The sequence below is a fragment of the Protomyctophum bolini genome (assembly GCF_963924005.1).
Source record: "Protomyctophum bolini genome assembly, chromosome: 7".
In the NCBI taxonomy this organism is placed as follows: Eukaryota; Metazoa; Chordata; class Actinopteri; order Myctophiformes; family Myctophidae; genus Protomyctophum; species Protomyctophum bolini.
The window spans coordinates 12,783,415-12,806,171 of record NC_137868.1 but is presented as its reverse complement, the minus strand read 5'-3'; the positions used below and the strand labels follow the sequence as shown (position 1 = coordinate 12,806,171).

Sequence of the window (22,757 nt, the reverse complement as noted above, 5' to 3'; positions counted from 1 at the left end):
AAGTATTGAAAATTGGAAAGAATCTAGTAAAGTAAAAAATACCTCAAAATAAGTACAGTGCAATTGCCACCCTTGTAGAATATGAAACATAATACTAATTTCAAACCTTTTCATTTAATGATTTTCACTTTATTTATCTTTGCATGGAAGTGAAGACAGGTGGATTTGCTTGAGGAAAGGAAACACATGTTTTTAAATAAAAAAGCGAGCAAACAACATATCACTGAAATCGTATTGTCATTAAGTACTAGCAGTGCTAATCTGCAGATAGATTGCAAAATCCTGATGAGAATTATTGTGTCAGTGATATAGAAAAAAATCCTCTTCATAATAATTATGATCACCACAAAGTATAGAATGTACAAAGTTTGCTTTACAACACTATGTGACAAGATATTAGATAATACATACTTGATACTTCTCCAGTGTGTTTACAAAAAATATAAAGCCCCTTGAGGCATTCAGAGATAGAGATTGGTTATTGGCTGTTTGTTTGTTTGTTTGTTTTGATCATTTCATATATATGTCATATACAGTATGGCAATAATAGCTGACTGACTGATACTGAGGTTCCTGGCTTGACTGATACACACATTTTAGAGTGTATGGCTATTTCCAAACATCAGGTAGTATGACTAGTTATGAAATAATTTAAGCGTTGAGTCACTAAATGGCTGTATGAAGTGTCACCAAAATAAATGACTTGCCACGCAGGCACAGACTATTATTACAATGTCCATAGTGTCCATAGATTACTTACATATATGCCTGCTAGCAAAAGTCATGCAGGGTATTTACATACTGTCATCACTTTACCCATTCTTATACAGCTTATTAATATATTATCAACACAATAATTATCTAGTTAGACCATTAGTGACTTTGATATTACATTACATGAGTTGATCAAGTGTCTTTGAATAGCACAGCCAACTGGTTCACTTTGTGTCATTTGATGCAAACCCATGAGAATAAAGGCTAATTCAAGATTGAGTTATATTAGCGTGTGAGTTTCTCACACTGAAAATAGCTGATCTATAAGCTCACAACACATCACGCTTATACATACATACTATTTTCAGTGCACAGCACCGGCACACAACTAAGTATAAATCAGATATTATACTTTGTTTTGCACTACCTATTCGCGTGACAAAATGTACAGATATTCAACTGAACACAGTATGTAACTTTTGTCGAGTGACATTGTTGAAAAGATCATACAACAAAGTATAAATGAAGCCTAAAGCATCAATTTTCAACATCAACCACAACCATGTACAAACACACTTTGAGAAGCAATCTCAGGTAAAGTGGACTCTAAACACCCTTAACATCCCATTGATCAGTGTCCTCTGATCTCTCAGCACTGTTTGAATACACACACGCACACACACGCATTGTCTCAACGAGATACATTTAGGCCGGCTGCACAACTACTGCACTGCACTGGAGTATGCTGTGTTGTAATTCAGTGTTTCCAGTACCTATCCCATAAAATCTATGCTTTGGGAGATATCTTAAAAAAGATGGAATGAAATCGGCATAAGACATTCTTTGTTGCATTTCTGTGCTTTACACTGATTGTTGGAAACAACTGACACTCTTCAAAACTGTTCAGCTCTAGAACAGACTTTCAAGGTCTGTCTTCAGCTCACCTGAAGGTACAAAACCTGCTAATTTCTTATCCTACAGAGATGACAGTGACAGATTCCCAACATTTTCATTAACCATCAAAGGCTACTGATTTACAGTGCACAGATAATATGTATGAATAGGATGCAGATCCAGACTCTCATCTTCAACAATTATCTTCTCGGGACATCTTGGCATGTAAATAAAATAACTGGACTGAGAGGAGAAGCAAACTCCTTTCCTCTCAGCCCAGAATCAAGAATATAGCTAAGAAAACATAAAGAGCAGTCTCCCCTTCCCCTGATGCTTCGACAGGCAGCAGACACAGTGACTATGGTAGCAGACAGATATAAATCAAATAGTCATGACTAAAGCCTAATTTTAACTTTTTCTCGTGACAGTTTTCAAGGCAACAATGCTACTACACATGTGCTCTGAAAATCTGTTATTTTCAGCAAGTATAAATTAGGCTTAGGCAAGAACCAGGAGAGGCCCAGATGTCCAATACTGATGGGCAACATTGATAATAAGGATGAAGATGATGGATGAATGAATCAAACTGACACAACATCCATTAGGGACTTGAGGCCATGTATTGCAAGAGTTGGTTGATGAGATTTCTGAGAATTCAGAGGGCTTTTTTATGTTGTCCAATGAGTCATTCTCCAACCCAGCAAGTTTGAGTTGTCCCATATGGTGGTGTTACTTGCATTCCATGGAGAAGGTGTGTACTCCAGGGGGCCCTGGAGTAGAAAGGTACATGGGTAGGCAAGGGGAGTATGGCTGCCACTGCGTCTCGCATAGCCGAGGGATCAGGGAAGGATCGCGATTCATTTGGCTTTGATTTCACTATAGTCGCTGCCATCATCCCCCCTCCCCAAGGGCCCCTCCCTGGACCTGGCCCCGATAAACTCCAGAGCAGCATAATTCAGCTCTTGCCTCTCCAGGTGTGCAAGAGAGCCAACAGGTTGGTAATCCCCCTCTTCTCCCTGTGGAAAGAAAGACAATGAATGATCGAGTCACAATGCACCTGCAGTATAATGTCAGAGAGACATGAGTGACACTAAAAAGCTTAACGCTAGGGAGAAAGGACACTATTAGTGATTATTGGTCAACGTAGGGTAAGTGTTAACAAGGAGGTTTGATTCTGTTAATTTAGCAGTTCCAGTTAGCAGTGACGCAGCCATGCAAGAGCAATTTTGGATGTCGAAGGCAGTACAGAACAAAGCCGATATGTAGCCGGATGCTGTCTCTCACTGAGAGATGTGACATTTTTGGAGGGGAATATGTTTAGGAACCTTACCGTGGTCTCCTCTAGAATGGAGTTAAACTTTGAGCCCAACAGCTCTGTCTTAAGCTGTGCAAGAGTTAGGGAAGAGAAACAGAGACAGAAAAACGCAGAGAAGCGATAAAAGCAAGAGAAAACAGTGTTGGAAAGGTCATGGTTGTAGCTATACTTTCAATGGTAGTGGGAAAGATTGGTCTAGGAATTAAAAGTGCTTAGATTTCTCCGCTTTCAGAGGTTAAATGGAGTTTCACACTTTATGACTTAGTTTCACAACACAAAACTAGCCCCAAAGCCGGACCAAGCCCCAGAACAGGACATAATTAATAGGGCCACAGAGTGATTGTAGTAGTCTAATGGTAACAGTCAGAGAATGGTCCTCCAACCCATCCTCCATAATAATCATCATCAGTGACATCAACATGTCTCACCACTTTCTTCCTCAGACTTTGTTTGTCCTTCTTGACTGCGCTGTAGTACAAAGCTGGGTTCTCCAGTTTACAGACCAGGTCCTGCCCAGGGTTGCCATTCTCTCTGGGGGACGGAGTCACATAATCAGACTCGGTCTCTCTCTGCCGCTAACGCAGGGCGACACTCCAAGCCTGGGCATCCATTTTAAAACAACAAGCTCTACGAGGTTATGCTCGCAGCCAAATAATGTGGTCAACGTGGTTATTTTCATGGGTTTAGTTGCTGAGATCACGCTCTACTTCAGAAGGGATTTGCAATGCCTAATCCCTTCTGAAGCGCGTTTATTCTGGCCAAATATGCCACTTTGGTTAAGAAGGCTACCTGGGTTTCATTTAGCATAGCAGGTCAGGGGTATAAAGCAGTGTCAAAGCAGGGAATTGTGCCTGCAAACTTTGGTTAGTCCAGCTTGCTAACCCACTCGAGGCAGCCAATATGGATCTCCAAGGAGTTCAAAAGAAACTGGTGATGGCAAATAAAGAAGTTGCAATACATGACTCTGTCTCCCACGGCCTTCGATCCAACACTCACTCATGTGTACACAAGTGTGCTTTAGAATGGATGACTAGGCTTAAGTGTTTCCTTGTATTCCATCAAAAGAAGACTTTAACAGGAAAATGTGTACCCAAGGCCCAAGCCCTGCAGGATGCTCACTTTTTGTTGTTGTGCCCCACGTATCTCACTGCTGCAATGATGAAGGCTATGACCGCCACTCCTCCAATGGTGCCAACTATAACTGCCATCATGTACTTTTCTGAAATAACAGTGATCCAAAGTGAAAGGGAGGGCATATTGATTAGATTATGTGCGTATCATAGTCACTTACGAATGACATTTGGGTGATTTAACAAAAAGGTCAAACAATATCTAGTAATAATGACTACTACTAGTAATAGTAATACTACTACTTAAAATAATATATGTATTTATAAATCTTGGCAGCCACAAAGAACTACAATATAAGAAACTGGCTCTTATTTGTTTTCGCCAACCTGTCAGGCTCCACTTACTCTCTTGCTGTAGTTCCAGAAGTACGCTCTCCGTTCCGTATGTGTTAGTGATGCTACAGTGGACGTTGACTGGGCTGCCATTGCCCGCTCGCTCGCCTTTCTCCCTCAGCTTGATCATGCCTGTGGAAGTGTGTCCGTCGGTGTGCGTGTAGAAGTTGTACCGGCCGTCTGTTTCGTTGATGGTGATGTTCAGGTCAGGGAGGTAGAACTCGATAGTGGGCTCAGGGTTGCCTGTGGCCATGCACACGCACTGGACACCCTCCCTCACCACAGTGCACTTTGATTCTTCCAGCAGGATCGGGGCATCTGGGGAATGAGGGGGTATAGTGAATATAATTAGGTCACAGATTATCAAACTGGGGTCTGTGGACCAACGGGGGCCCTTGAGGGGGTTCCAGAGGGCTCTGTTAGTGTTAGTTAAATGACTGAAGCAAATGGACTCTTATAGGTCTGTAACTCTGAGAGTGTACAAATGAGACCTAACACTGAGGAATTTACAGTGTAGATTGGGATTCCAGAGATTTATATTGGGAATACTGGGGGTTCATGGAGTTATTTTGGCATGACCACGGGTGAGCACAATGCAAAGTGCACAATAAAGTGTTTATTATAGTATAAAAAGCTTTACACTCTCAGAGTTAGTTAACGATGATGATTTTACTTTACCAATTGTCTTTGATGACAGTACCTGTAGCGGTCTATGTGTGAATTGGAATCTATAAATATGGGTGGAAAAACACAGCAAAATGGTGCAGTACTATTTACAGGGGACCCACTCACACTCGACAGTGATGTTGAGGGAGCTGCTGGCTCGGCCATGCTCGTTCTCAGCCAGGCAGCGGTACTGTCCGTCCCCCTGCGGTGTGATCTCCACTATGTCCAGCACTGACAGTTCATCTGCAGTGATGGTGCCCACCAGCTCCCCGTCCTTCAGCCAGGTCAGCGTGGGTGCTGGGCTGCCTTGTGTGCTGCAGTGGAGGGCCAGTGTAGAGCCCTCCACGATGGTCAGAGAATTGTTCACCAGGGGCTCACGGGGAGGATCTGCAAGTAAAACACAGGGAGGCACCCGACCCGGAGAGCTTTAATTGTTCTGTCCCGAGTTGGTTCTGATAAACCTAAATGTGGAACTGCTTTTTTTTTTCTTTTTTAAGTGTTACTAGAGTGAGGAGTAGGACCAATCCTTTCCCCAGTTCTCATCACATGTCTTTCTATTATATTGTCTTTCTCATTTTTGGAAAATAAAATCTGCATCTAATTTCATTTCATCACTGGAAGAAACTGCAGCTGCTCAATGTTAATAGTATTTTTGTAATTGCGACCATAGGTCGCAGATTACTATGAAAACCTGCAAAACCTGTCAACATATAGCTGTCAGTCCATCACCCCTCGTGACACGTTCCATCACCTAGACCTGCATTATACTGTATGGAGCCGGCCATCAACCTCAAACCTCAAACCCTGTCCATATATTGAGCTGACCTGTTCTGACATTCCATGTGTTCCTTGCCCACCTGTCTCTTCGATTTTGACTGATACCTGTCCATTCAAACTCTAAATGGGCCGCCCGCAGCCTGCGAAAACTAGAGTTCTCAACATACCCGAAAATGAAGGCCCGGACCTACCTGGGCCCTCATCAAACCCTGTACACTCAAGACACTGCCCCGCTGCTACCCTTAGATCTCCATATATAGAGCTGACCTGTTCTGACATTCCATATGTTGATCTGACCTCATCAAACCCTGTACACTCAAGACACGCTCCATATATGGCCAGACCTCGTCAAACCCTGTAGTGTACACTAATAGAGTTATAAAATAATAGAGACATCACAGAGAGGAAACACTGAAGCGGAATGGACATGGTGGCCGAAAGTATAGGTACCGCAGCTCGAGCCGCACTGGGCCATAAACATGGACGCGCCGAGCCAACAGCGGTGGCGCTCGTTCATGACTCGCTCGCACACGCGGTACTCGTTCATGTTTTGGGCCCAGCGCGTTCACGTATGGCCTAAATGCATCCCACAATGCACACTGTTCCAACCCGGAAGACGGGGTGGATGGGACTGGGAGGAGAAATCCGGTGACGTGTACACTCAAGACACCGCCCCCGCTGCCACCCTTAGATCTCCATATTGAGATCGCCCAGCAGTCACCCAGGCGGATGCATGCACGCGGGCAAGGTCGCTTCTCGTCTTACTGGTCTGTGTATTTGACTAGGGTTTGACTGGATTGTTGAATTCCTACAATGACCATAATGATTTGCTGCGGGGGGGGGGGGGGGCTGCTTGGAGGTGGTGTGACTTGTAGTCCAGGAAGGAAGTGAGACCTCATTTTTATGACAAAGTTTGGTCATGAACATGGCGTCATGACTAAAATATCTAAAAATGCATATTACACACATACTGTAAACACCCCAGGAAAGTGTTTCTTGTGTCCTAAACATAATTAAAATGAGATCTGGTTGCAAAAGTGTTCCTTTAACATAATGGAAATTATAATGGAGATTGTTCAGAGCAAGTAGCCTATCAGGATAATCAAACAGCCACTACTCATGATGAGTCACACCTGCAGATGGTTTGATGTACGACAAGATAAAAAAAAACTATCTTCTTTTATTCAGCTAGCAATATTTGTATTTGTTTGCATCTACAGTATTGTCTCAAACTCTCAATCCTTGCACCCTTTAAGCCTGATTCATACATATTTGTGCACGGGTCACGGGTGTCACAGCATGACACATTGGGAGCTTCAAGCTTGTAGATCAGCTATTTATACCGCATGACATGGCACGTGATCTAGTATAACCCAGTCCTGCCTTACTGTGCCATTTTTGCAGTGTATCGGTCGGGAGATGTGTCAGCCACTTACACTTGACAGCCAGGTACATGGAGGTGTTCATGACACCGTAGCCGTTGTCCCCGACACAGGTGTAGAGTCCCTCCTGAGATGGCGTCACGTCGTCCAGGGAAAGCGAGGCATTGGACGCCGTGTCCCACAGCAGCTCCTGGTCCCCGAACATCCAGGAGATCCTGGGAGGAGGGTTACTGTCCACCTCGCAGTGCAGCATCACAGAGCTGCCTTCCATCACCTCGGAGGAGACATTCACCCACACTGAGCGAGGAGGATCTGGGAGGAAAAGCATCCAGAAAAGCAGGATGATACAATGTAAGATTCAGTGTTAATCTAACTTGGAGAGTGCATGGGTGGACCTGTAAGAGTCCATATGTATAGCGTTGTACACCCTCAGAGTGAATTAACACAGGATTTTGCAGTGTACATGCATTTGTGACGTGCATTACGTGTGTGAGACATGTTTTTAGGACGGGTACAACTTTCATTTATTCAAATAATCATCTGTAGGTTGCCCAGAAAAGATTATTACATTTTTGGTTCAAAAAAGGTCAAAAATCATGGTCACAATTGAGAGAAATAGATTTAGACATTTTGGTGCAGGCAGGGTTTCCTAGGTGCATTTGTTTATTTTAAATATCGTTGTTGTCAGGAGGAAACCACTTAACTCCGATTTTGAGTTTTTGTTTTGTTCATAAATCAGTGCTATTGAACACCACCGTGTGTTGGTTAAACAAATATTGCACCAATGAAAAGTAGTAAAAAGCGCTTCGGACAAAACCTCTTAACTCCATTGTACCCTCAAACTGTCTGCTAATATATGAAGTCACAACAACAACTTTGACAAGGCAGTATTGCTTTGTTTCCAAAATAGGTTTTCTTCATTTCCTAAAAATAATCATTTTGGTGTGTGTGGTGACAGCAGAGATATGAAACATCTGTTACTTACACTTGACATCTAGGGAGATGAGCCTCTCATAGACCAGCGTGGTGTTGGGGTAGTAGACTCTGCAGCCCAGCAGTTGTCCATTGTGCATGGGCCTGGGGGTGAAGGTGAGAGTGCTGGAGAGCACCGCTGTGTTGCTTTCCTCCACGTAGTCTGTGGTGAACTCCGGGTCGGGCAGATAGTCTGTGTACATCCATTGGATCTCTGGAGCCATTTCTGGACAGTTGTCTGGAGCGTAGCACGTCAGCTCCAGATTCTCATCACTGACGATCTCCTCTGGGACGTCAATGTTGGGTTGATCTGGGGGAAAGATACAAAGGACAATAACATTGTGCTACTTCGGTGAGTAATCTGCTGTACACAGTAAAATCCCCAGTATCAGTCACAGGTCAATTTGGTTCCATTTGTACACTTTCGGTGTTACAAACACTGAAGATGTTACTGTAGGCCTGGTATATGCAATGCTGTGTGTACTGTCTGTGACCCTACTAAGGGCATTTGACACACCAATCAGTCAACTCACCTAGAACTTTAAGCTCAGCAAAATCTGGGTATGTGTAAATGTTGGCGCCCCCCAGGTCAGCGCGAAAGTAGTATCTCCCTGAGTGCTCTGTGCCAATGTTGTTGATGAGTAGAGTGCAGTTCCTCTGGTGTAAGTCACCCAACAACTTGGTGCGGCCCTTATAGCTCTCATGGACGACATCTGTGCGTGATTTGAACACGACAGGTGGGAAGAGCTGAGGGTAGGGTTGACCGAAGTACCAAATACCGTGAATTCCACGGTACGGCCTGATGCCAGCGGGATACATGAAGGTACATGGGATGACAACGCAGGAGTTAGTCATGGTGGCGATGTCTCGAGGTACCCATACGTTCCACTGGGAAGTGACATCTAAGAGAAGAGCAGAGACAAGTGTATAGTGAGATGCACTGAGAAGCATGCAAGCCCATTAGATGCACTATCCATAAGGAGATATGCTTATGGCTTAATAAATATTACATTATTATATGGAATTATTAGAAACATTCACTGTTCACTATTTCACTCATCTCTCAAGACACTAATCTCTCTCTCTGTTTGCTCACACAATTTTCAAATGCTTCTGCCTAACAGCACTGAAGAATTTGTCATAAATAAAGCATCCCCCCACTTCTGTTTTGCCTTTGCCACAGTCACATAATAAGTACTATAAATCAAATGAGTCGAAGCCTTGCTAAAGTAAACAATTGTAATGCATATGTAAAATATATATACATGTATGAACATAATCAACAGATACATTGTTATACAAAATGGAGTCAGCTTTTGCTTATAGCCAACTCCTGTATGGAGAATTGTCCTGTTATTATTATAGCCCAAAGACATTGCAGACGAGCAGAGACTGGACTCTCATGGGGAGATAGAATTAACAAAACTTTGCAAGGAGGAAGCATTATGTCTAGATCATGATTCAGCCAACATTAATCAAAAATGGAGGGCAAGCCAGCCTGTACTGGAAAGAAGACAAGCCCACTGCATTTTTGCCACAAGAATATGCAGAAGTAGAGCAAACTAAGCCACAGAGGCTTTGAAATCTTCACTCAAGGCTCACTTTTTCTCCCTGGCCTTTAATCATATTAGCTGACCCTGGCCCCTTGCTGTGTAGTGTTGCTGTAACCTTCTGTCTTTTGTCTTTTGCTTGTGCTTTTGCTTTGTTTCCCCCCCCCCTTTGCAATGTTTTTCTGCCGTTTTGTTTTCTGATTTTTAACTTGTACAGTGCTTTGGTCAGCCATTTACAGCCGGTTAGATTTGAGTTGTGTGACCTTGTAAGTTTGTCGCTGTTTAAATTCTCACCTAGCGTTTAAGTAAGAGGGGTCTCTCCAGTCCTCTCTGTCTTTTTATTAAACAGAAAATAAATTTTGAGGTGGGTTGACAATTTCTTCCAATCAGGAGAGAGAACCCATTTATTAGCTTTAATTGTATGTTCCAGCTAGTTGTTTCATCACTTCCAATTTCACTTGTTTATCCTGTATCCTGTATGTGTTTATGTGTTATCACTTCTGATTGGATGAAGTACTGTAAATATCCCGACCTGAAAATGTATTTTCTGTTTACTGCTGGAGAGCTGGGGAAACCCCTGTTACTTTACAAACAATCTATTCTATAGTAATGAATACAGGGCTTTAACTAAAAACAAAAACTATCACTTCGAGCAGTGGTTCCCAAACCAAAGGACCCCCATTTGAAAAGATATGCCAGGGAAGAGAAGATTGTTACGGCACTAGCAGTAATTATCAACCTGTTTAATTTCAAGGACCCCCAGTTTGACATGCATATTAGTCTACAGACCCCCATTTAATGGCATTTCTATCTCTGGGACCCCCAATTTATAATAGTAAAATCAATGTTAATTTAACTCTGAAAGTGTACAAATAGAACCAAACGGGGTCCGTTTGGTTCCATTTGTACACTCTCAGAGTTACAGACCCATAAGGGTCCATTTGGTTTCAAACTATCATTAGCTGGGGACCCCCTAGAACTACCTCAAGGACCCCTGGGGGTCCCTGGACCCCACTTTGGGAACCACTGACTTAAGAGTGTTACTACTGTTTACCATCAAATGAAGAAGAACATGTTACCTTTGATTATTAGCAATAGTGGCAAAAGCAGCTCTAAACACCACATGGTATCTGGTTAGCGTATCATAGACTTCTGGAACAGATAAGAGACAGTCAGTCAATGTAGAGTTGTAATACAGTACACACACAATGAATAGAGTCATTTTCTAATCTAAATACTTGTAAACTGCATGATATATAATTAACTACATAAACTATAATAGAATAAAGATTTGGGGTCCTTCTGTCTCTTAATGTAGAGAGCTTAACAGCCTGATTATGGGGTTCCATTTCTATAAGAGAAACCCACATTCAAACCTCATGAACATGTTATATTTAGTGCATCTTTACAAAAACAATATTGGGGTTCACCTTGGCTTGAAATGTTGATCGGGAGCAATGGACAGAGAGAGGGTCCTGTAGGACAGCTTGCCAGCAGCTTCACCAGAGGGCGCTCAATCACACCCAGACAGCTTGACAGCCTTCGCACGCCACTCCGCTGCAAAAAAAGAAAAAGAAACAAGTGACATCAGCATCATCAGATGATGAGTGATGACATCAGTTGTGCGAGCGTAGGCCCTAGACTCACACAAGGGATATGCAAATGAGTTTACACTCAAGCGCAAATGTAAACACACACACACACACACACACACACAGACACACACACACACACACACAGTCAAGCACCTGTCTGTGCCTCCTCAGTGGAGTCAGTCATTATCACAGTAATACGTAATCCAATGAGCAATCAACGACAGTCACTGTTAGCGCTGCTCTAGCAGTGCACCATGACACACTACAGTATATGAAACCTCAGTGTGCCATACAATGTCATCAACCTCGTCACCATTCCCATGGTTGTTATGGATGCATCTGCCAGTTAACGTGTCCTCTTTTATGTCATAACCACTGTAATGTAGTAATTATAGAAGGCTAGAAAGACTATAGTAAGTGTAGGTTTTTGTGTGAACAAATGTCATAGTGTTTCCAAGTAGTTTGTTTTACCGTACTGTTCTCTTGTTATAGTTAGCACTTAACATTTATATTGATGTATCATCAATTATTAGGCCTCCGTAAGTCTTGAAATAAGCTATACAAATAAACTCTTCATCTTAAGAGTAGTAATTGAAGTAAAGGTTACTACTTTTTTACTGCTAGTAGGAGCAATAGTGGGTAACAGTACTAAGGCTAGAAATAGCCTTAATTATAGTGGTAGAAGTATAAATATAAGTACTGGTAATAGTATTAGTGCTAATACAGTAGCTAATACTGTCACTGAACAAATTTGGCCTAGTATTCCAAACAGATTCCTCACGTGGACGTGGACTAAGTACTAGTAGCAGTAACAATAAATGGAGGTTTAGCAGCCGGGTGGAGCAGCCGTCGGTGCAGATGGCAGGCCTAAGGCTGGATTGTGTTTCAGAGCTATGTGATTAACACATCAAAACATCTTCAGATATAGAGAGTGGGGATTAATTGGTTTAGCAATACGATAGGGAGTCATTCATTTTATGCAAGTCTGTAGGACCCAATATGCATTGGCAAAATGTCACACATTCCCAAATGCCATGCTTTCAAAACTATTTACACTTTGAAGACTTTACTCGCTATCTGTCTCCACCATCTGCCTCCCACTCTCTTCATGACCCACCACATTTTTCTTCTTCATTCAAATAAACACACACCACAACTTGGATTAATGATGAGATGTCTTGACCTGGTCACCCTAACCATAATGCCGCACTGTAAGCCTGTGACAATCCTAACTTTTCTCCAGTGTTGCGTCTGCACTCCAACAAAAGGCCAAGAGCTGGGCAGTGTCTCCAGGCACTAGGCAGAGAGGCCGTGCATCAGCAATGGCAGCAGAGAATAGCCAGGCGGGGTCACTAAAACCCCACCAAACATGAAAACAACAGCACCATTGACAAAGCAGACAAATGACTGGCACAGAGCAAACATGTGCGTGCGCACAGGCATACAAGCACAAACCACACCACTTGCCTCATACCAGCCTCAGCACCAGGCTCCAGCTCCCGCTTGATTTGGGCTTTTGATTCCTTCTGTTGATTTGAATGCCAGTGTTTTTTCTCCGGAGGTGGTTCCCTTCTTCTGCAGGGTGACGGAACCTAGACGCCGGGTGCCATGTGTGGACAGACAGAGGACAAGGCAAAAAAAAAATAAGTCTGTGTGAGCTCTGGTGTACAGTCTACAGTATGTGAATGCGTGTGGTGGGCAGTTTTGAATATGCATTCAGACATTTCTGGGCTTGCTTCTAGGCCCACTCTATGCATTCCTCTCCTCTGTTCCACCATTAACGACCTGTTCCATGCGTCTCAGTTCATCAGACCAATGGCCTGATTCATGACTCCTGCTCAGGTCAACCAAAATGTATGCTGCCATTAGTTCACTGTTCCCTCTATGCATCAAGAACCAATGCTGACTCATGTATCAGTATCACTAATGATGATACGAAGGATCATGTCAAAAAATTGTCAATTAATTTTGAATTCAGATTAGACTAGACTACAGTACTTATTAGGCTTATTACTTACTTAGTTAGACTAGGCTACAAAACAGATTGCTATCCTTTTATAGATATACATACAAAATGACAGTACTCAATGTGATATCAAGCAGGTTTTGGGGTTAGGAGCACACATACACTTAAATGACACCATGTGAGGACAAACTGGTGTGTGTGTGTGTGTGTGTGTGTGTGTGTGTGTGTGTGTGTGTGTGTGTGTGTGTGTGTGTGTGTGTGTGTGTGTGTGTGTATAATGGGGAAAAAACTGTGGGAATGTCAATCATTCATTTTTATATCCATCAAATCTTTAGAGACATCAAATATTTGGCCAGCTGAGGCATGCATGTGGGCGAAGAACACAAGTTGGACCCATCAGGACGCTCAGACGACCTCCTACTTTACATATCAGTGTAACAAAAGGAAACTTGTCTCTTAAAATGGTGCTGCAATTGTTTTTCATTACATGTAGGGTGAGTCACCATCTTTAGGCTGCGGGCCAAGTGGTGGCATCGACTGAGCCACCGATATTCTCAAGGGAATCCCTCCACAAACACAAGTAACTCTTGAGAACGTCTCCAGCCAGGAGAGTGGATAATAGAAGGGGGGAGGGGGGTAGCGAGGAAGAATGCTGCATTGACGTCGTCAAGCCATGTATAAATGAATACGCACATGCCATAACCCCCCTACACACACACGCAACACAAGGATATGCCAACACACTCCTCACTGTGATGCTTACAGCAAAACAGCAGCTATGTGACCTTCCTCTCCACCCCCTACTAACCCCACTCTAGTCTGCCGTTACGCATGGGACAAAGCAGAGGCTCGCCAGGCTGTGGTCATTGTGTATGGTATAATATACCGTACACGTACTTACGCTGTAAGTAAGTGCATGTGCGTGTGCCACACGTGTGCTTTACATGTTATAAACATAGGATATACACACAGTAGCAGAGCATAATGTGACAATTCAATGCCTTATTCCCAATAGTTTTATCTGTATTGGAGTTTGTGACCTGGTCAAAACTAAATGTCCAACTTCTGTTGAAAATAAATTATACATATAGTCATACTACAAGAGCACAATTATCATGTCAGCAATCGCTGAAACTAAAAATGAACATGACACCTTTTATAAGTCATTGTAAAAAATTGAAACAATACATTATGACTCGTACAAACACTCAAGTGTGCCAAGCCAACATTTGTATTATTAATATAATATAAAGTGCGTATTCAAGAGATGTGTCTTAGGGGAATAATGGGTACCCTGTATGCACAACACTGCCCATTGTGCAAGGGAGAAACTGGAGGATTTTTTTTCCCGGAACAGGCCCGCTCACAGCTTGCGCTTTGCTGTTTGCCCATGACGCGTGTTGGTCCATCAGCTAAAACCCCCACTAAAATACTCAAAGGACCAGATGGTCTTAAAAACATGACTGCTCACCCTCCTACGCACGGCTCATGGAGCCGGGAGGGGGCCCTCGAAGTAGCCCATTGCCAATATCGAGGCACACATTCTGTTCAAGGTACTGCTGAGAACTAGGTTTGGCTTTTAAATAATCACAAGCAGGGCAGATTGGTATTGCTGGATTTGATGTTTATGATTGAGATGGAGGGAACTCTTTAAAGGATTCTGACACGGTGCCTGTGTCAGAATCAGAAACATCTTAGTCAGAGATTCTAAGTAGAAGGTTGTCTCTGACATGCCCAAAATAGGGACACCAGGTTAAAAGGGGTTAAGCCTGTCTGTTTTCTTTTTGGGTTTTTTAATAGTTATTGAACCAATGAAAACTATTAACGAGAGGTTGTTACTAAATATAACTACACTGGATCTATTGGAACACAGGTTCATTTTCTTTTTTCATTTCCTGAACGGTTTAGCCTTTTCCGTCCGGCAGCAACATTCTGCATGGTGCTGTTTTCTATGCCTGGCAACCCCAGTGCCTCTGAATCAGCCTCAGTGGTCCTCAGCCCAATGCACAGATGGTGAACCACAGGCCTCAACTCTCATTAGACTATGCTCCCTTTCCGCTCTCAACAGTAGGGGGCGACAAACAGAGCACTCACAGGCCAAAATCCTGATCCCATACCCATGCACAGTATGTCCATCCCCGGCCAATAGCCTTTCATTTCTACACGTAGGCATGTCCCTTTTGGAACCAAATAAAACAGAATAACATTTCTACACGTAGGCATGTCCCTTTTGGAACCAAATAAAACAGAATAACAGCCACTCAGCCAGTAAGAGGGTTCCTTAAAGAAAGTATAAGCATAATGGCATTGTTCAGTATTATCCTGTGAATTAACCAATGGGAAGGTAGTAGAAGTACACAATACAGTGTCCGTTTACTAAACTTTGCTAGATTTGTATGCTAATCAGACAGATGTGAACCACATTATGTATAATAATACAGACAACAAGGAACTAATGTAATCACAAAATCTCTTTAAACATGTCCATAAGTTCTTGGTGGTGGTACACATGTTCATTGTACTGCACCTTGTTGTAACTTTGTTTTGAAGGAAGAAGAAAAAAGTTGACTTAATACTAAGCACACACAGGCTGTCTAACTGACTCAGTATAGCTTGATTGATTTTGGGTAGAATCTGAAGCTGTTCTACCTGGCATCAGATGTCTGTTTGCATGTGGTGATACACTACAGGAGCTGTTCATCCAAATGTGGCTCAAGCAGGAAAATCTGTGGTGTAATAATTTGCAGGGATTTTAGGAGCTCCAATACACACACGCACACACACACACACACACACACACACACACACACACACACACACACACACACACACACACACACACACACACACAGTTGTGTGTTTGTGACTTTGTGCACGTGCATACCTGCCTGTTTGTGTGCATGTGCCTGTGTGGTCAGTCATGTGTACTTTAGTACATTTGTACCCGTCCTAAAAACATCTCACACAAATATACCCCCCACACACACACACACACACACACACATACACACACACTGTGTCATCATTCACAATCTCAAGTGTGAACTGTGAGCATATCACTCATTCCTATCACGCGTTCAGTTTAATTTATTAATACAAATGACAACTTAAGAGCAACAGGAAATCAGACATCTCCATCAAGCCACGGGTCACAAATCATGTCTTTAAAACTATTGAACCACTATTGAACCACTGGGCACAGCCAGATGCCACCATACTAGAAACAGCATTGCGCAGAGCAGAAACATTGAGCAATCAAGGGATAAAAAATATAGACACATCATGAATGTTCCACTTACCTTCACAGGTGAATGTGGTAGACTTCCAACTGAGGAGGCTCCTGTTTAAACGGTGCCAGCAGCTTTGTCCCCAAGGCTCACATGTACAAACTCACAAAGTGTCACACCAGCTCGCTGCCAACAAGACCTCTCGCCACTCTCTGTACCAAGCCCCAACGGTGGGGAATAAACTGCCCCCCCCCCCCCACCTTCACCACCAACATCACCATCACTCCTCCCATATGGAAATCAGTCCCCGAGTGTAGCAGCATTGTTCTGAGCCTTCGCCCCAAGGCTAAGCCATTCATAAATACGCACCCCACTCTACACCGGGTCACAATGGCCCACACTGTACTCTATCGCCCCAACAAATATGGGTGAGGCTTTGAGCCCCAAGGCCTTTCCAAACAAACACATGCGGTTAGTTTACACTGGACGGGACTGAACATATTCATTTATTTTGGATTGATGGAGTGTCCATCCTTTTTTTTAGGTCACTATGCTAAAGGGCAACAAGCAGGATCGGTCAGGGGACAAGGATGGGTAGGGACACAAACAAGACAACCAGGGAGGGAATGATGGAAGCACATAGGGATGGGGGACCCTCTCTGAACCCCCTCAATGGCAGATGAGGTGACAAAGAATTCCATATGAAGGATTTACCTTCATTACACGTGATGTCAAAGGCAATGTAAAGTCCTTGAGTTCCACTTTGTACTACAAGAAAAACTAACAACTATTCACTAGTAAATAACCCCCATGTTCTAACATTGACCAGTGTATGACAGGGGTGTATGAAAACAAACACCAACATCTGTATAAGGAGAAGGTCCTATTTGAGATAAGCCGAACTATTCATGGATGTCCCTCTTTACACAAGCAATACTGAACCACACAATAAAACCTGGAGTGTTAATAACTCCAACAGCGTAGAAATGGACTATGGATTTGACCATGTAACGCTATTTGAAGATCCACATTGACGCCATTAACCTTGAGGTTGTAATAATGGAGATCATTTTGATCAATGGTCTGCTAACCACGTCACACACACAGCGACTTGCTAGAACCCACTTAGGTCCATGGTCAATGACAGTGACTGCCAAATGCTGACGTCAGGCCATATTAGCCTCATTCATCATCATCAATAATCACAAATACAGTATCTCTCATGAAGCATACATGAGACATGTACGATTGAGCACATTGTTGTGTTTACAGTGCACAGTAAAATAATTTAAAAGTTAAATGAACACTTGGGATTTCACTGTGTAAAGCGATTAGCCCTGCCACTGTTCTGAACCCCCAAGACTCCTCCACCAAGGCCATCACCCCCCCAACCTCCCCCACGCCCCTCTGGACACTGTAGCTATTGTCTCCCATGGCCTTCTGGGACAGCGGAGCAGCACAGCTAGAGCCTGACACCGCACAACACTGGGAAGTCGATGTGCACAGATAATTGTCTTTTAACCACAACAATCCCCTTTTTCTCTGCTCCATTGCTCGTTTTGCTCCCTTCTCTTTCTATCTCCCCCTCGTTCCTTTCTCTCGGTCGACCTTTTCTCTTGTCGTAGCAGGCATTAGCTAATTCCACACCGTGTTCGCTGGCTCTCTGTATACAGGTCATATATTCATGTCCTATTGTTTTTTGGTGACAGAGGGCACACAGATTATCATTTTGTTTTGCTGCCTTCTATGTTAAAGCTCACAGTGGGAGCTTTAATCCAGCTCACAGTGGGAGCTTTAATTTAATTATTAATTTAATTTAATTAATTAAGTGTTTTATCCCACGATTTTACAACCCATTTTTTCACCCAGTGTCAATTATCTAATGTAATTTTTTTTAAAGTAAAAAAAAAAAAAAAAAAAAACATTTATTATTTCTAGGTCTGCCTTTTGATATGCATTAAGCCACAAACCCCCCATTTTATATGTTTTTTATCTCCGGAAATCTTTAACTGAGTGTACAAATTTGGAACCAAAAGAACCTAAGGGCCCATTCCATGTGTACATTCTCTGAGTTGCAGACTTGTGCAGGTCCATTTGGTTCCTAAATGTCATAATTTAGCTGGGGACACCCTGGAACCCCCATCTAGGACCCCTGTCGGTCCCCAGACCTCAAATTGTGTACCACTGCTGTAGACAAAAAATTATGTTATCATGTATGCCAAACACACAGATATATAGACAGTGTTTTACGGTTTGTCTTGCACAGACAGAGGGGCGAGGTGGGGAGGGTCAAAGATTGTGCTGGATGAAGATGAGCAGGGCAGTGAGAGGTGACAAGACAAATCACTGACAATGGGTCCATTGTGCCTCAATCAACTTTACTGGACAGCCATGATGGATGGATGATGTTTTGAAATGCATGGACAGCTTTTGGGGACAAACAGACATTGGCTTGTGCATTTATCTATTAACTAGCAGGTGTGCTCCTAGTTTATTACAGTCTCGTAATAGTCGTAGTCTCGTACGAGTTGTCTCGTAAACTTTAGGCGTTTAGCAGATGAGTATGAATGTGTTTCACCAAGAGTGAGCATTTATGATAAAGGGTTCAGAATCTCACTCAGTGAAACTGAGCTTTTGTCACTCAGCTTCTGATTGCCTGGCCCTAGGTGTCTGTACCTGGCTCCCGTCTTTTTTCCCTCTACACCAAATCCAGAAACAGACAATCTACATCTGTAGATCTGAATGTTCGCTAATTATGACATGCCCAGAATAGATAACATGTGGTTAAAAGAAACATCTACAGTAGACATATTCACCCTACCTGGTTTCTCCAAGTTAGGGTATAAATAGTCTCGCAAGGAAACATGGACAACAATATGTACATCTTCACTTACTCCTAGAATCCTAGAACATAATTACAAGTTTATTTTCAAAACATACTTAACCCCCGTTTGTCTAAACAAAATGTCCAGGGAGAACTCTCCCCTATGTAACAGATGCAAACTGCATTTGGGTACCTACCCGCATATGTTCTGGTTTTGTCCAACCATTCTGGCAAATAATTCATGATCAAATTGAAAAAATCCTTAAAGTAAAATTGAGAAAATCTCCTCCGTTATATATGTTGGGGGCAGACCCAAATGTAAAGTTGAGCTCTGCTCATAGGACATTATTTGATCTATATAGATTCTTGGCAAAGAAATGTATCTTAATTTTGTGGAAGACAGATGAAATACCCTCAGAACATATGTGGATGGCCCAAATAATGTCAATACTACCACTGGAGAGACTCAAGTATGAAACACAAAATAAGGCAGATGCATTTGTAGAGGTATGGACCCCCTTTTTAGATCATATTGAAGAGCGCATTTGACTCTGTGTAGGACGGAACCCACCTTAACGTGCACAAATCCATTATACAACCCATGTACCACTTGGAAACTATTATTTATTATCCTTTTTTTTCTTTTTCTTTTTTTTTTTCTATGTTTCCTCATTGTTGTTTTTATGCAAGTAACTGTCTTGTATGTAAGTCTGCTGTGTTGTCCTTGTGTCTATGTAAAGAAAACCCTAAAAATAAATAATAATAAATAAATAAAAATAGTCTCGCATAGCCAGACAACTATTCCACAATCTCTGAATGCTATATACTACACCTCCCAAAAGCGGAGAAAATAAAAAATATCTTTAAATTAAAAATGTGCATGTCTGTAAAGATAAGACGAAACAGAAGGGGGGAGGACTCCGGCATCTCATACGCTTTATCCCTCCCTGGATAATTTTCAGTGCTTCCGTGCTCCAGACTGTATGACGGAAGCATCTGAAAATTGTGGGAGGCAACTGTCTGGCTCACAAGACTAGGGTGGGTGTATGTATGTATGTATGTATGTATGTATGTAATGTATGTGTATGTGTATGTGTATGTGTATGTGTATGTGTATGTGTATGTGTATGTGTATGTGTATGTGTGTGTGTGTGTGTGTGTGTGTGTGTGTGTGTGTGTGTGTGTGTGTGTGTGTGTGTGTGTGTGCGTGTGTGTGTGTGTGTGTGTGTGTGTTTTCTATCATTAAATAGTTTGAATGAGTTGTAAAGTGATTTAACACATTAAACTAATTATTCTGTCTTTATGAATAAATACAAACGTGAGCAAATGTAAGAACATTGAATTTGTTTATGATGGGTGGGGTGGCCGTAACTTAGTGGGTGGGTAAGGAGGTCACCGGTTCACCTCCCAGCACGCCCATGTCTATGCGTTGAAGAGTCTCTGAGCAAGACACTTAACCCCCAACCGCTCACCCAATTTCGCCACAGGAATAAGGAAAAAGTCTGCTAAAGGGGTTTGTGATTTCAATGATCAAAATATGAACTTGTGATGGAGACATTTATCTTTGTCCATCTGTCCAAAAACCTAAGAATTAGAACAGAGCTCTGGATTATTGTCCCCATTTCACACGATGTATCCACTGGCAAAATTGCTGTCCCTATATCACACTGTGGTGCATCCGAATCCGTCCTATACTTGGCTCACTTTGCCACATTAATAAACTTCATTAGAAGGAGTTGAGTCTTGTTGACTTGTTGTTACGGTAATAATGAAGGTCTGAAGGATCAGCCATCCTGATTTAAGATTTAAAATTCAACATATCAATCAGGAATTGTACAAATGTGTTTCAGTGTGCTCAAGATAGACACAACACAATGCACAAATCAGGATTGTTGAAACTTAAGACAGGATTGTGTGGATTTTAAATTGTATAGTTTCAGATGCATTAGAGGCCTTTGGCAGTAAATGAACAAAACATATCAAACCCCAGTCTCAAGCCTTCATATCAAGGCAGGATTTACATATCAAATATTCTGCCATTTTCATGTGTTGTACGTAATGCTTTCTGTATGCTACAAAAAAATATAACATTATGTATTGTTTCAAGTCGCATAAGTTATTTTGGTAATTGCACAAGATTATACATGGAATGGCACTGAACATAAAGCACTCTCTCAGCTATATACTGTAGATCTTAAGGACATAGCAGGCTTCCCCTACTGCATAGATGCTGTACATCACCCTATCACATGAGTCATGGTTAGTCACTAGTGCTGCAGCACAACAATAAGACCACAAGAGTGCAACTTTCCCATAAAAGGTAATGGGACTTTGGACACTAGGGATGCAACAGTTAATCAGCCTAATCCATTTGATTAGTTGGAAAATAAATAAAAACACTTCTCAATTATTACATGAATCGAAAACGTAATCAAGAGAATAATCTTTAACCATGTAGTCACAGCTCTGTTGGACACATGGTTCCTTCGCTGTGGAAGTGCTATATGCACAGAAAAATAGATCCACATAAACTGCAGGACAAACAGTAAAAAACTATATTTTTCATTTATTTCTCATTTCTGAGTAAGTTAACTTTTGGATAACCACCACCAGCCTGTGTCATAATTCCCTCTATCTTAACACTACTCTGTATTTTCCATTTTCAGTTCCATAACTTCCATTACCAATGTCAGTTACTGTATGAACATTGCAATAGCAAAAATTCATCCACACAAGTTCAAATATCGTTGAAATTCCGTAGTCACATTTGATTTGATTGTTGATCTGATATGTAAATACATTATACATAGAGACTATGTATAATATAACTAAATTATTTTGCACATACATTTTACTCTTTATTTTTATTTATCGTATTCTAGTGTCCTTTTTGCCTTCCCTTGCACATAACACACCCGTAATCAAACCTAAACCTAACAACCAAATGTCATTAACGATTCACACTTTGCATTTAAAATGTACACAAAGCAACTTTTACTAGCAGTAGACATTAAAAGACAGCAGAAGTTGAGGAGCAGCAGTTCTTACCTTGTTAGCGGGTCTGTACACAGTGAGAGGCTTAGCTGCAATGCCCACCAGAGAAATACCAGCATGTCCTCTGTTCCTCTGGCATCTGCCTTCTCTCCCCTCCTCTCTCTCTCTCTCTCTCTGAGGCAATCTAGGATGGTGAAATCATTTGTTGAATTTAGACTGTTGTGATTAAACACTTGGGATTTATGATTATAATTACGTGTACATGTTTAACCACATGAACCCTAGTGTCCCTACTTTGGTCATAAGAAGTGAACATATAGCCGATCTACAAGGCATTGTTGTGAACTTGTAGAAAAGCAATTTTCGAAGAGATTTGGTGTAGAGGGACAAAAGGAAGAGGAGGTTAAATATAGACCCC

At 42.1% G+C, this 22,757-nt stretch overlaps 1 protein-coding gene across 5 annotated transcripts; it reads right to left on the bottom strand.

Moving 5' to 3' along the window:
• Positions 1-121: 121 nt before the first annotated feature.
• On the bottom strand, positions 122-22,414 carry mag (myelin associated glycoprotein). 5 transcript variants are annotated; one of them, XM_080769163.1, is made up of 13 exons: positions 22,394-22,414; positions 12,796-12,920; positions 11,164-11,290; positions 10,813-10,885; positions 8,717-9,085; positions 8,197-8,493; positions 7,266-7,523; positions 5,179-5,439; positions 4,399-4,704; positions 4,043-4,142; positions 3,352-3,454; positions 2,939-2,992; positions 122-2,624 (listed from the first exon to the last, which is right to left on the bottom strand). In XM_080769163.1, exons 4-13 carry the CDS (start codon positions 10,856-10,858, stop codon positions 2,466-2,468), a joined length of 1,953 nt encoding a protein of 650 aa, XP_080625289.1. In that variant the 5' UTR covers positions 10,859-10,885; positions 11,164-11,290; positions 12,796-12,920; positions 22,394-22,414; the 3' UTR covers positions 122-2,465. The 5 variants fall into 5 exon arrangements, with proteins under 5 accessions (XP_080625289.1, XP_080625288.1, XP_080625291.1 ...); XM_080769162.1 differs by lacking the exon at positions 22,394-22,414 and adding an exon at positions 16,594-16,733; XM_080769165.1 differs by lacking the exons at positions 2,939-2,992; positions 22,394-22,414 and adding an exon at positions 16,594-16,733.
• Between the last annotated feature and the right edge of the window lie 343 nt (positions 22,415-22,757).